Source organism: Ipomoea triloba, chromosome 6 (assembly GCF_003576645.1).
Source record: "Ipomoea triloba cultivar NCNSP0323 chromosome 6, ASM357664v1".
Taxonomy (NCBI): Eukaryota; Viridiplantae; Streptophyta; class Magnoliopsida; order Solanales; family Convolvulaceae; genus Ipomoea; species Ipomoea triloba.
This window is the reverse complement of record NC_044921.1, coordinates 2,304,095-2,319,424: the sequence shown is the minus strand read 5'-3', so window position 1 is coordinate 2,319,424 and position 15,330 is coordinate 2,304,095. Positions and strand designations below refer to the sequence as shown.

General features: G+C 36.5%; 1 protein-coding gene across 1 annotated transcript; it reads left to right on the top strand.

The window, feature by feature from the left end:
• The first annotated feature begins 2,754 nt into the window (after positions 1 to 2,754).
• On the top strand, positions 2,755 to 10,335 carry LOC116023345. The gene is made up of 7 exons (XM_031264341.1): positions 2,755 to 2,835; positions 7,310 to 7,649; positions 7,753 to 7,808; positions 8,091 to 8,246; positions 8,691 to 8,775; positions 8,868 to 8,934; positions 9,761 to 10,335. Exons 1-5 carry the CDS (start codon positions 2,755 to 2,757, stop codon positions 8,697 to 8,699), a joined length of 642 nt encoding a protein of 213 aa, XP_031120201.1. The 3' UTR covers positions 8,700 to 8,775; positions 8,868 to 8,934; positions 9,761 to 10,335.
• Positions 10,336 to 15,330: the final 4,995 nt, after the last annotated feature.

Genomic DNA, 15,330 nt, shown 5'->3' with positions numbered 1-15,330 from the left:
AGGGTTCTACCATAAAAATTTCAAGTGAAAAAGAGTTCGGGAACTATTTTTACCGGCCCGATCTTTCGAGTGTCGCCAGCAGAAACCTCCGACAGCGAGGCTGGACGCCTCGCGGACGCGCGCGTCCGCTGCGCGTCCGTAGGCGCCCAGCCTTCGGCACAGCCCGCCGAACCAGCGGACGCGGTCCGGACGTGCGTCCGCTGGTGCGGCCAGTCGCGAGTCCGCGCGACGCGGACTCGTTTTCGACTTGTTCTTGACCCGGTTTTTCCCCGATGTTTTTAACCTTGAGTGTTGTGACGTTTTGAAAGCCTACGGGCATCCGGGTGAATGTTTTGAAGGCAAAATGTTATATTTGTATATTTTACGAATTTGGGAAATATTTGTGCTTTGGAAATTATTATGACTCCTATGCTTGGATTTTCTGTGATGTGACTAATACTAACCTAAGTATGCGGGTTGGGAGGATATACTTGAGTGAGTTTTGGCTATGGAGTCGTGTGACTTAAAGGTGGGTGATGTGTTCCCCACGTGTTAATTAAAGATGGGTGATGTGTTCCCCATGTACGAATCAAAGATGGGTGATGTGTTCCCCACGTGTTAATTAAAGATGGCTGATGTGTTCCCCATGTACGAATCGAAGATGGGTGATGTGTTCCCCACGTGACAATTAAAGATGGGTGATGTGTTCCCCATGTACGAGTCAAAGGTGGGTGATGTGTTCCCCACGTGTTACTTAAAGATGGGTGATGTGTTCCCCAGGTACGAATTAAAGGTGGGTGATGTGTTCCCCACGGGTGAATTAACGGTTGGGTTATGTGAGAGCTAACTGTCGGGTGTCTTGAATAGTAGTGTGGGTGTTGTGTACCCCACGTGTGAATTAATGGCTGTGTTATGCGCCGAAGTTACCGACATAACGTGAAATTGTTTGTTGTTAGATTGCTTGCAGGTAGACTGCGATTGTTGGGTAATGTTTATCTTACTGTATTTATTATTGATGGTTGTTTTCGAAAACCTTTGTTTACTTTCGAGTGACCATGGATCCCCCTTACTTAGCCGTCGTGCTAACTACACTTCAATGTGTTCTTATTAGATGCAGTCTAGCGTGGGCCCTTGTGGCCGATGAGCTCTGAATAGGACGGGAGTCGAGGTTGAAGACTACTCCATCCTAGAATAGACACTCTGGAAGGATTAGTTCCATATGTACACTTTTGAATGTTGATGTGGTTGTTTGAGGTTGTAAGTTTAGCCTTAACGTTTGGGTATAGGAGTGATATCTAAGCGTGGCGGTAACACCTAGTTTTCTGCTGATAAGATGTAAGCTTCCGCAATGTATTATTAGGGATTTCGTAATAAATCCAAGATGTGAAAATTGGGGTGTTACAAAGTGGTATCAGAGCCTAGGTTGAACCTTTGGGAATCAGGTCGAAGCCTAGGTTGTGATCAAAGTTTGATATGCTCTGTAACAAAGTGGTATCAGAGCCTAAGGTTATAAGATCTTGGAGATAGATCAGAACTTAGGATATGAAATTCTTGTTTTGGACGGTAGAGCTTGATACGCTCTGTTACTAAGTGAAAATCGAGAGCCTAAGGTTATAAGATCTTGGAGATAGATCAGAGCTTTAGGTTGTGAGATCTTCGCCATGGGCAATAGAGGTTGGTAAGCCCTGTTACATAGTCTAGTTCAGAGCTTAGGATTTGAGATCCTTGTTATCGATAATAGAATTGGTGAAGCTCTGTTACAAAGTGGAATCTATCGGAGCTTAAGGTTAGAAGTTCTTAGAAACAGAGTTTGGTACGCTCTGTTATAAGTTGGTATTAGGGCGGTTCGAATCTTTGGAGGTTAGATTGGAACCTAGGCTGTGAAATCTTGATAAGATGTGACATCTTCGTTATAAGCTTAGGATTTGAGATCATTGTTATCGACGATAGAGTTTGGTACGCCCGATTACGAGTGAGCTCATGTTCACTAAAATTATTATTTACCCCATATATATGTATATTGATTATGATATGATAAGATATCAAAATTATTTGTTACGGGTCAAACCCGTGTGTTGTGTAAATGCTTGGCTTGGAATTTTGGTGTTATGTACATATATGTACTAAGAATTATATATTCTTATGGAATGAATTATTGTGGAGAAAAATATGTCTTGAGAAATTATATATTTTTGAAGAAAATATTTATCATGAGGAAATGATATATTTCGGGAATTATATGTACATATTTAGTCTTGGAGGATAAGAATACTTGCTGCCGGGGTGAGCCGGAAATCTCACAAACCTTTTTTGGAAAATATATGAGAATCTTGGGCTGCGGTCCAGATTATTATGAGCACTAGAGCTGCGGTTCTATTTGCTATTGATGAGAGAACCTAGGGCTGCGGTCCTATTGGTAGAGTATTGTGTTTTTATTGGTATCTAATCCTCCTTGACAAATATGTTATTTTGGAAAATGGTATCTCCACATGTATTTTGGGAAAATATTTTATGAAGATTATGAGACAAAAGATATATATACATATACGATTTTTGGAAAGAATATGATTGTTGAAAATCATAAAACCCAAGCCCGTATTTTACGGAGTGAAATGGAACTTACTTGCTTATGCTAATTTTGGGATATACACCCCTTTGTCTTTAGGCTAAATGATTTTGGGAAAATGTGAGTACACGTCTTATGAAATTATTTGACGAGAATACATATTGGTTGCTCTAGTGATTGTTAGTGAAATTATTAGATGTATAGCGATTATGGTAAGTAATGAAATTATGATGTTGAAGAGACTTGGTGATGAGGTTATTGGTATATGGATTGTGAAAAGGAAAATATTGGTATGTGGATATTATGAATATGAAAGTTATGGACATCAGATATGACATTGGATAAGTAATTGTGGGTTATAGATGTAGGACATGATATTTTGAAAGATAGGGTTATTTGTATATTTTGTCCCGAAGAGTGGTAATTATTTGGAGGTTTCGAACTATCCTTTATGACTATTATTATTATGATTATGATTATAATGATGAGAATTGAGATCTCTCTATTTGGTTTTGACCACCGGTTCATGGAATCGTCCGGTTGGTTTGGATTTGATTTTGATTTGGTTTTGGCCACCGGTTCGTGGATTCGTCCGGTTGGTTCGGTATTGGTTTAGAAGTTGAAACCTTCCATTTGGATCCTTGGTATTTTATATAATACCTATTTTTGGATGTATGAAAAGTTTAATCAATTATTTGAAGAATTATCTTTGGTGGTTATTGTGAGAGTTGGGTACTCTTTATTTGGTAGTTATTTTGAGAGATTGAGATTATCTTTTGGATGAGGTAATGGGATTATCTTTTGGATGTTTATTTTGAGATAATGGAATTATCCTTTGGATGTCTTGAGATATTGGAATTATTTATTGCATAATAATTTTGAGATATTGGAGTTATTCCTTGGGTATTTATTTTGAGAGTTAGAAATATCTCTATTGGTGAATGAGTTTTGGTTTAAAGGAATTTTGAGCAGTGATGATATTATGATAAATATTGAGGGAATTGTTATATGGAAATATTGATATATAAAGATTGTATATGGTGAATCCTGAGGAAATAGTTGTTGGACGGTTTGGGATTATGAAATAGGCAATGACCTTATCGATCTCCTAGAAAGTTTACAAATATTTTGGTATGCATTTTTACACATATTCGAATGTGTATGACTTCCTCAAGATATACTCCTAATGGATTAAAGATGATTTAGATTGATGAGATTAAAAATGTCGTGTTAAGGAGTCGAAATTTATTATGTGGAAATTTATGTGCTACAAAGTGAGGTCAGAAGCTATTCGAATCTTGGGAAGCTTAAGATATGAGATGTTGGAAATAAGAAAGTAGTAGAGCCTAAGTGATAATCTTGGAGATAAGAATTAAGTGATGATCTACTTTGAATCCATGGAAAACGAGAAGGAAGTTTCGGGGACGAAACTATTTTAAGGGGGGAAGACTGTAACCCCTCGGTTTTTACGGCATAGTTAAAATTCGAGAATAGCGATATAATTTTTTTAAGCTATGACATTTAAGAGAAGACGATTCGGTGCTCGAAATAATTTTTTTTTAGGATTAGTTATCGATAAGCTACGAACTACGTACCGGTCACGAACCGAGAAAATTTTAAGGATGTAGATTCAATTCGAATTTTCCTAGAGATTTGATTATTAAGTATCATACGATTAAGCCTGAAATTCTAGTTAGTTCAAGGGGAATTTTTAAATGGACTGTAAGGGATAAATTATTACGGACTCTGTACCTAAATTTAGCGGAATGCCGGAAAATTCCCAAAATTGGTGATTTGCGACGGGAATATTTTTACGATAATTTTGGTATTAGAATTTTCCCGAATTAAGTTATAATCCTCCGAACATTCATCTGATTTAAGCATAAACTGGCCAATTAGATTAATATCTTCATAAGGGATTCATGAGGTGATGACAAGTGGCAAAACCCAAATCTTAGTCTAGATTGAGCCATTTAATGTTGTGACATAAGGGGTATGGTGCATTAGTACTTGTGACTTCCATTCCAAGCCAAACATTTATGATCATCTCTCTCCTCTCTTCATCCCATTTTCGAAAACACACTAAGGTAGAAGAAGAAGAAAATTGTTCAAGTCTTTCACTTGTGATCTAGAACTTCCACTCATTTTCTCCACTCAAGTGACCAAGTCTAGGATTTTTGGGTGAAGAACTCCAAGGAAGGCATCATCAACTTTTAAGTTTTAAAAGTCTTCTACAAAGGTAAGGAATCCCTTAAGTTGGCTCAATCACTTGAATATAAACAATTGCTAGGAAATTATACGGTTAGGAATTTTTACGTGATAATTATGTGTTATGTTATGGATCTATAAATTGGCTTCAAAATCCTTACTTTGATTTTTGGTAAATTCTAATATACATGTTACAGCTATTTTATGCATGTATAGGTTGTATTCATGCCCATATAAATTTATACTTGTGAAATTATTGAGTAAAAACCAAACTAGTTTCCAGCAGTGACTTTCGAAAATTATTGGGAAAAATTGGTAAGGCATTTTGACTCCAAATTTCGTAGACATGTAGATCAACACGTTTAGAACCTACATATAAAATTTCATAATGATCGGAGTAGTGTAAGTATGGTTTTTGCTCATTTCTCCAAAACTGGTCCAGTGAGAAGAATATTTCGGACCAAGGGCAAAAAGGTAATTTTCTGTGTTAATTCGTGGACCTATATGACCAAAACTTTTTATGGACATCAAGTACTATGAGTTAGGGTTCTACCATAAACATTTCAAGTGAAAAAGAGTTCGGGAACTATTTTTACCGGCCCGATCTTTCGAGTGTCGCCAGCAGAAACCTCCGACAGCGAGGCTGGACGCCTCGCGGACGCGCGCGTCCGCTGCGCGTCCGTAGGCGCCCAGCCTTCGGCACAGCCCGCCGAACCAGCGGACGCGGTCCGGACGTGCGTCCGCTGGTGCGGCCAGTCGCGAGTCCGCGCGACGCGGACTCGTTTTCGACTTGTTCTTGACCCGGTTTTTCCCCGATGTTTTTAACCTTGAGTGTTGTGACGTTTTGAAAGCCTACGGGCATCCGGGTGAATGTTTTGAAGGCAAAATGTTATATTTGTATATTTTACGAATTTGGGAAATATTTGTGCTTTGGAAATTATTATGACTCCTATGCTTGGATTTTCTGTGATGTGACTAATACTAACCTAAGTATGCGGGTTGGGAGGATATACTTGAGTGAGTTTTGGCTATGGAGTCGTGTGACTTAAAGGTGGGTGATGTGTTCCCCACGTGTTAATTAAAGATGGGTGATGTGTTCCCCATGTACGAATCAAAGATGGGTGATGTGTTCCCCACGTGTTAATTAAAGATGGCTGATGTGTTCCCCATGTACGAATCGAAGATGGGTGATGTGTTCCCCACGTGACAATTAAAGATGGGTGATGTGTTCCCCATGTACGAGTCAAAGGTGGGTGATGTGTTCCCCACGTGTTACTTAAAGATGGGTGATGTGTTCCCCAGGTACGAATTAAAGGTGGGTGATGTGTTCCCCACGGGTGAATTAACGGTTGGGTTATGTGAGAGCTAACTGTCGGGTGTCTTGAATAGTAGTGTGGGTGTTGTGTACCCCACCTGTGAATTAATGGCTGTGTTATGCGCCGAAGTTACCGACATAACGTGAAATTGTTTGTTGTTAGATTGCTTGCAGGTAGACTGCGATTGTTGGGTAATGTTTATCTTACTGTATTTATTATTGATGGTTGTTTTCGAAAACCTTTGTTTACTTTCGAGTGACCATGGATCCCCCTTACTTAGCCGTCGTGCTAACTACACTTCAATGTGTTCTTATTAGATGCAGTCTAGCGTGGGCCCTTGTGGCCGATGAGCTCTGAATAGGACGGGAGTCGAGGTTGAAGACTACTCCATCCTAGAATAGACACTCTGGAAGGATTAGTTCCATATGTACACTTTTGAATGTTGATGTGGTTGTTTGAGGTTGTAAGTTTAGCCTTAACGTTTGGGTATAGGAGTGATACCTAAGCGTGGCGGTAACACCTAGTTTTCTGCTGATAAGATGTAAGCTTCCGCAATGTATTATTAGGGATTTCGTAATAAATCCAAGATGTGAAAATTGGGGTGTTACACTCCCACTCAGCAATAAATACAGTATTTATAGGAAAGAGGAGGGAACATGTTCCGTTCAAGTCTTCAACTCCATACAACCTTTATTCTTACTTAATAAAAGTTTTTTTTCTTCTCTCTCTCTCTCTCTCTATATATATATGTGTGTGTTTGGCAAATGAATGTTAGTTGATAGCTAATTAATTTAGTTGGTAGCTAATAGCTTATTGTGTTAGTTGATTTGACTAACTGATTGTATTAGCTACATTTAAAAATGCATTTGGTAAATTAGCTGTTACTATTAACTTGTTGCATGTAAAATAACTAATAATGACTTTATTATTATTATTATTATTATTATTATTTAAAGTTTAATATAATTTATTTTTTATAATAATAATAGTCATCATCATAAATTATTTTTAATTATGAACTTATAAATTTTAAAATAATTTTATTTTAAAGTTGACATTATTATTATTATTATTATTATTATTATTATTATTATGTTATAAAAAAATTGTGCTAAAATTTCCCCCCAAATAATTAAAATTGGCGCCATTCTCTCTCAAAAAAATAAAAATAAAAATAAAAATAGCGCCATTATCAGATTTAACCCCAAAATTTAGCCAATATTCCACTCTCCCTCCTTAGCTCCCCAAAATTTCGCCAATACTCAGTAAAACAAAACCCTACCTCCCAAATCAGACCTCAGATCCGCTCCTCTCTCACTCTCTTACTCTCCAATCCCTTCTCACCCTCTCACTCAGACGACGCCAGCCTCCACCACACTCCCTTCGCACTCTCTCAGATGTAGCTCCACCGCGAACCTCCTCCACCGCCACATCCGCCGACCCCACCGCTGATTGCTTCGTCGTTTCTTCCGATCCGACGCCACCATCGACGCTGCGCTGCCACCGCCTCTCCTGCGAAGACGCCGACGCTGCCACCGCCTCTGTCCCAGCCCTCGTCGTCCACTGCCGCGTGCAAGCAGGTTCGTTTTTGTTTTTGTTTTTTTTTTTTTTTGTTTTTGTTTTTTTGTTTTTTTTTAAATTATAGTTAATAATATATGTGTGTTTTATTGTTGTCTTGACAAGATTTCTCCAGCCCAGACGACACACTGCCGGTGCCATCTTCTCCCCCCTATCTGCAGGTTTGTTGTTTTAGTTAGTGTCTTTGGCCCAAAATGGCAATGCAATAACATTTGATCCTTTAGATGCCAAAGGTAACTAGTGAACTTTCAAAATTTTCCCCTTTTTATGTAGTTTGCTGTGGAGGCACTCTACTGCTATCTCAATTCATAGGCTTTGTCCCTTCATTGCCTAAAATTTATCTCTTAATTGCAATTCTTTTTTATTGCAACTTAACCATGGGGATATTCAATCCCTGACAATTGGCTTTGTCCCTATTTAACTGCTTTATTTTTATTTTACAGAAAAAGTATACTTCAAAAACTGATCTGAGTAAGTTTGATGGTATTGAGGAAGGTGGCATTAGGGCTTCATTATCATACTCTTCTCATGAGATTGATGAACATGAGAATGAAAAAGCACTGGAAGGACTGCAAGATAGAGTCAATTTGCTGAAAAGAGTAAGTTTTTCTTTCTTTATTTGTCAAAAAAGAATATGTTTTACTTTCTCAAAAGCCTCTAATGTGAGTTAGTCAACAATCAGCTGATATGAATGCAATAGTCTAGCAGAAAAGGCCACATACGAACAGAATCTTAACTGGAACCATGGACAAATTCAAGATGGTGTATTAAATTAACTGGTCTCAGTCTTATTTTCCTCACTTGGTGTGTATAGCACTGAATGAATGTCTATCTGTTTGTTTGCTTAAGGTATTCTCACTGTTTGTTTGCTTAATCTTTGTTTTTATTTATTGTTTTAATATGATAGTTTTTATTTATTGCATTTTTGTAGTGGATTTGCATTTTTGTACTAGTGTATGTGTGTGTATATCTCTTGGCCTGGTCAGTTTCTGTAGTACATGAAGAACAATACTAAATAAATATATACATATTTATGTTGATAGGTTAGTTGAGATGCTGGATGGTTAAGAAAGAAAATGAAATTGATAGGATGAAGAAAGAAAATGACAGCATGCAGATTGAGCTCAGGTATATATATTTGTTTGTATAGTCCACTATATTATGATCTGTTTATTGATTTTTTGTTGGATTTAATTGTGCATTTCTTGCCTTTAGAGCAGTCTGTTAACCGTACCAGCTGCAGGAAGATCATTGGAGCAATCTCAACATGTCAATTCAGTTGTCAATGTTAGTTTCTTGTTTGCCCATTCATTTACCTAATTTTTTTTAACATTTTAACATGTTGTGTTTAATTTTGAGTTCATCTCTGTTTTCATAGTCTTTTTTGTGTTCCAATACTGTGATCTTTTTGGTGCTATGTACTATTGTACTATGGTACTCAAGATGGGTTGAGCTGGTTTGAGTTTTGTTGGAGTTAGTTGATAAATTGATTTTGTTAGATGGTTTAGCAGTAAGTAGTTGATTGTTTAATGAGCTGAACTTGTGTTGAGGGACTTGGGGGGTTATTGCATAAAGGGGCTTTTACTTGCATACATCTTTAGTCTCCCTTAGCTTGTCCATTTTTTAATCGGCTGAGTGCTCCTCTTGTTTTTGTATAGCATACAGTGAGGTAGGAGTACTCTAGAGTAGATATTGATTTATTATGATTGAAAGCAGTGTTGAAAGTTGATGAGGTTGATGGTGGTATAAGGACTAAAGTCATCTAGCATGCTACAATTTGTTTTAGTTCCTAGTGTTGACTAGCATGCACCCATAACCCCCACCAAACAGCTAAGCCCTTTTTATATTTTATTTTGTCATAACATTTGAGTAGACCAAATTGTTAAAGTGAAGAAATAGGGAGAACAGATTATGATAGAAAAGGGAATGGTATAATGCTGTCTTAGAAATGAAATGAATTGCTTTTGTTGATTTTTAAATTAAATGATGTCTTTCTATGGAAGCAAGCTATTGATTCATATTTCGAAATATTTGTATGCTTTTGTTGCTTTTGCCAATCAAGTGTAATGCTTTCTTACATATTATAAGTCTAAAAAAATGCTTATCAATATAGGAGACTGTAATTCAAATACAACAAACTCAACCTGAGCTTGAAGACTCGGTTGCATGGTACGAGGCTGCCGGTGGTCTCAAGAAAGGAGGATCAGTTTTTGGATTCGGATCAGATTCCCAGCACTACTTCCCGGAGGCTGCGAAACAAAAGAACTCAAAATCTGGAGAACCATCTACAGATTCAGCTCGTGATGAACAACTTATGCAATTAAAGGAAGAGAATAAGTATATCTTGGAGAAAGTTCAAATGCTCGAAGCTCAACTTGCTGCACTTAGAGGTATAAATCTGCCATCGTTCCAATCTTCTCCTAATTTGCATGGGGCCGGTAGTCATGAAAGCAGTGGTGTTGGGTTAGATGACATCGGATTGAATGATGATACACAATTTCCTTTGCAAGAGGAATAGATCAAAGATTCTAACCTTTTTTTGTGATGCTACTTGTTATTATAAATGTATGAAGACTTTGATCTGTAAAGTAGCATTTAGAATCTAAAACTAGTATTTTGAAGGTGAATATTAGAATCAAAACATTGTATAACTAAATTTGCTATTTGAATGTATAATTTTTGTAGCGATATTGTATGGTTTTGTAATTCTTACTTGTTTTAAAATTGATAAAGCAGTGTATAATTTATATAAAAATGCATACTGAAATTGATAAAACAGTGTATAATTTATATAAAAATGCATATTAAAAATGCTACAGTCAGGCTGGATTTTCCGACCACCAAGTGATCGGTAATTCCGACCATAATTCGAAAGTGGTCGGAGTGAAAACGATCATCACAAAATATGATGGTCCAGATTTCCGACCACCAGATGGTCGGAAATACCGCAAATGGTGGTCGGAACGTCTGGACCACCGTATTTTGTGGTGGTCGTTTTCACGCCGACCACTTTCGTTTTGTGGTCGGAAATACCGACCACCTCTCCAGATGGTCGGTATTTCCGACCAAGGTTTTTCCGGATACCCATTTTGGTCGGAAAGTGGTGATTCCGACCGGGTTTAGGGTGTTTCCGACCACATTTTGGTGGTCGGAAAAAACGTGATTTCCAGCAGTGAAGACATCTAACACCAGGAATTGTAAGGCAAAGCACACAAGACCAACAAAGGAAAACAGATTAACTTAACACTGCCTAACACAGAAAAACAATTTTAAGTTTATTTTTCAAGAATATATATATATATATATATATATATATATATATATATATATATATAGGAATCTATTCATATATAGTAATTGTTGGATTAGAATATTGGATGGTGTAAGATTGATGTATTTTTTTTTGGTTGGTGTTGGAAGCTGGGGTTATTTGTGTCTTTTTCATTCTAGTGTTTTAATTTTGGTAAAATTATTATAACGGTTATTATGATTTTCGGTCTCTTCCGCTTCTTATTGTTCTGGTGTCCGAGAGCTCTTCCAAATCTTATTGTCGTTGCCGTTTTGTCTTCACTGTTTAACGGCGACGGGCGAGGATAGTGATACGGCGTAGGTACTCCGGAGAAGGCGAGGTGGTTGTAGGCGTTTGCCAGGGCAGCGTTTTGGGAGCGGTGAGGCGGCTGGTGTTTTCATTCTCTTTTCCGGTGTTGCATGTTGCAGCGTTTTGGGAGCGGTGAGGCGGCTGGTATTTTTTTGTTTTTAATTCGTTGTTTGTGTTTTTTTTTCTGGGTTTGTTTTTTGTTTTCTGGTTTTCTTTATATAAAAGAAAAATTTGTTTTCTGGTTTTGTTTTTTTTTTTTTTTTGCATTTTTCTAAATTCGTTTTGGTTGTTCTTGTATTTTTGCTGCTTTTTATGAATATCTTCAGGCTGTAGGGTTTCATAGGCAATTTTTTAATTATTTGGTGAAATTTTAGCCATTTAGTATTTCAATAATCTTAGTCAGTGTTTAGAATTTTAGGCAATTTTTGTATGACAATATGTATACGGGAATTTAATGTGTGCCAACATCTCATACTGAAATTTGGTTGTGTATCTTTTTTTTTTTTTTTTTTTTTTTTTTGTATAGTGCCATTTGGTATTCCAATAATCTTAGGCAATGTTATGAATTTTAAGCAATTTTTGTATGACAGTATGTTTACTTGAATTTTATGTGTGCCAACATCTCAATATTTAAAAATTTTATTATTTGAAAAACTATTAATGACTTTAAAGATTCCAATATTCTTATGAATAAATCAGAATCATAAACAGTACATTGAAAAAATAAAATAATTCTCTGTAAAAAATTCAGCAGAATTTTCTATCCTTTAGTTTTATTTCTTTATTTTTGTGTTCATTGTAACAAAAATGAGAGGGTGAGAGAGACGTATCTCTCATTAAGGGCAGTAGCTTACTGCTTTTTCGCTGTTTTAAGTCAAACAAATCCCTTAATTCCTTTAAATAAATACTTACTCTTGATTTCCTTTTTTTTTGACTGTTTTTACCTTTTGTTTTTGTTTGTATACTTAACAGTTTGCTAGTTTGGTTAGGATGTTTTAATTTCTGGATTCGTTTATTTGTTTTCAATTTTTTTTAGTTGAAGATTGTGGACATGATAGATTCGATTCTTTTTGTTCAGAATACTCGTGTGACGGGGTGCAGCAATTGTGCTTGACTATTTAGTATTCTCTGTGTGACTTAGGATTTTCTTTTTATTCCGGTTTTTTTTTTTTTTTTTTTGTTTCTATAGTTTTAGGCAGTTTGCAAGTTATGTTTAGGTGTTGGCATTTGTCCGTTTGTTTATTTAGTATCCTTTAGTTTTGTTCATTTATTTTTTGTGTTCATTGTATCAAAAATGAGAGGGGGAGAGAGACGCATGCCTAAAAGGGAGGTTGCTTAATGGTTTATCGCTGGTCATAGTCAAGCGATATCCCTATATTCATTTTAATAAATAATTAGTTTTGATTTCCTTGATTCTTTTGAGCCTTTTTACCTATTGTTTTTGTTATTATACTTAACAGTTTGCTAGTTTTGATATGATAGATTCGATTCTTTTGTTCAAAATACTTGTGTGACGGGGTGTAGCAATTGTGCTTGACTATTCAGTATTTATTGTGTGCCTTATGATTTTCAATTTTTTTTATTCTATAGTTTTAGGCAGTTTGCCAAATCTAGACCTATTTCTTTCCTACCTGACTGTAGGAAAGAAACAAACAACAGGCCTTCAATATAAATCAACAAACATTAATAGTTGAAACTGTTTTTTGTATCTATTTCTACATTTTCGTTTCTGATCAGACTAGTAGCTCATGCACAAATGCACGTTCTAAAATCACATGTGCATATACATATATATAAAGCTAAAAACCATGTTCATCATGGTTGTTAGAATTAGCATATTTTTTTATTACACTAAATTTAATGTTTCTTTTCTTCTTTTAAGAGAACAAAAAAGTATTTGGAGATGCAACACAATTAGTTAATTTCTAGTTTGGTTACGATGTTTTAATATATGTATTTGTTTATTTGTTTTCAATTTTTTTACGTGAAGTTTGTGGATATGATAGATTTGAATCTTTGCTCAGAATACTTGTGTGACGGGGTGTAGCAATTGTGTTTGACTATTTAGTATTTTTTGTGTGCCTGAGAATTTTCGTGTTATTCTATTCTGTTTTTCATTTTTATAGTTGTCGGCAGTGTGCTAGTTCAGTCTACGTGAAGTTTGTGGATATGATAGATTCGAATCTTTGTTCAGAATACTTGTGTGACGGGGTGCAGCAATTGTGTTTGACTATTTAGTATTTATTGTGTGCCTGAGAATTTTTGTGTTATTATATTCTGTTTTTCCTTTTTATAGTTGTAGGCAGTGTGCTAGTTCAGTCTACGTGAACTTTGTGGATATGATAGATTGGAATCTTTGTTCAGAATACTTGTGTGACGGGGTGCAGCAATTGTGTTTGACTATTTAGTATTTATTGTGTGCCTGAGAATTTTTGTGTTATTATATTCTGTTTTTCCTTTTTATAGTTGTAGGCAGTGTGCTAGTTCAGTCTACGTGAACTTTGTGGATATGATAGATTGGAATCTTTGTTCAGAATACTTGTGTGACGGGGTGCAGCAATTGTGTTTGACTATTTAGTATTTATTGTGTGCCTGAGAATTTTCGTGTTATTCTATTCTGTTTTTCCTTTTTATAGTTGTAGGCAGTGTGCTAGTTCAGTCTAGTGAGTTCAAATTTACTTTTTTTTAAAAAGAAAAAAAAAACTATTTTCATTTACCTAAACATTAGCCTGTTAGCTTTGAATTAATTATTTTTGACATAAAGAATTAATTATTTGGTTAATTTTGACTGTTAGCTATATTAAATATTTATATCGCTTCTTTGTTTTTATTCCTTTATTATTTGACACATGGGTGTCGCATGTCTTTCCCTTGTCTCACTAGCGTTGATTTAGTGTTTTACCAATGTTCCACACTGTGGTCTGGGGGTGTGTTTGTGGTTTTGTTCTAATTTTGGGTTTACCTTTTTGCGTGCAATGTGTGCCACGTTGTTTTAACGGTGTGCCATAGTTGTTATAATGTGTTCTTGCTAATCATTTTTGTGTGGTTGTTGTTGTCAGCAAAAAGGCATCGGGGGGCAACCTTAGTGGGGAGTTCATCTCACCATGAGAACGTTGATGATGACTTCGTTGATCCTCCTAATGTTGGTATGGACGAGGTTCCCCAAGATCGTTCGTCTGATGCTCCAGATGTTGGGTTAACTGCAGAACAGTTGGCACCATTTCCTACTTTTACCGTTCGGGTTTCACATTCCTATTTCGTAGATGCGTTGGAGGATCTCACCTCACGTCAGAGGAAGGATATTATTGCCCTTGGATTTGGTGGCCTCCTTGATTTGAAGTTTAAGAGGTTGCCTACTAGGTTGGGTTGTTGGTTGTTATCAAATTTTGACCCTACTAATATGTGTATTAATCTTGGAGAGGGTGAGGTCTGGCCAATAACTGAGGAAGACGTTAGTTCAATTATGGGGTTTCCACGGGGCGATGGGGTTATAACTAGGCGGGATCGGCACGTAAAGAGTAAGCTATTGAATGTTTGGTGTAACAAGTTTGACAAGACTAAGTATGATGTCAAGCCATCTGAGGTGTCAAACTTTATTCGAACTGATCTTGAGTGTGGCGAGTAGTTCCAGCGCCATTTCATGATGTTGATGATTTCGACTTTGATTTCCTGCATGGGTAATGGATACTGCAATCAGAGTGTGTTCCATCACTTAGATGATGTTGAGTCTATTCCGCATTTGAACTGGTGTAGGTTTCTACTCGAGGAGCTGGTTTCTACGCATGCGCTATGGCGAGCGGGGTCTAATCCCCGATTTACGGGTCTTATTGTTTTCTTAATTGTGAGTACCAGTTTAATGCTTTGCTTATTAGGTTTCGTTTTATGTATGTTTTGTGGATTATTTTCATTCATTTTAACTTGTTTTTTCCGTGCTGTTGTTTTTTTTAAAATGGAAGCTATTGTATTTAGATCGCGTTCAACCCACCGTTCGAGTATTGCCAAGGTCAATACCAGCATTTCAGGGATTAACTGAGCAGATGCTTTTTGATAGATAGTCTACAGAGATCCGGTCTGGTGGGTTTGGG

Excerpts from the sequence above, each read along its gene's own strand:
- LOC116023345 (XM_031264341.1), top strand. The coding sequence starts at position 2,755 with ATGGTAAGTAATGAAATTATGATGTTGAAGAGACTTGGTGATGAGGTT. Across the intron at positions 2,836-7,309 it reads TTGTGAAAAGGAAAATATTG|CTCCCCAAAATTTCGCCAAT; the intron begins GTATGTGGATAT and ends CTCCCTCCTTAG. Across the intron at positions 7,809-8,090 it reads CTTCTCCCCCCTATCTGCAG|AAAAAGTATACTTCAAAAAC; the intron begins GTTTGTTGTTTT and ends TTTATTTTACAG.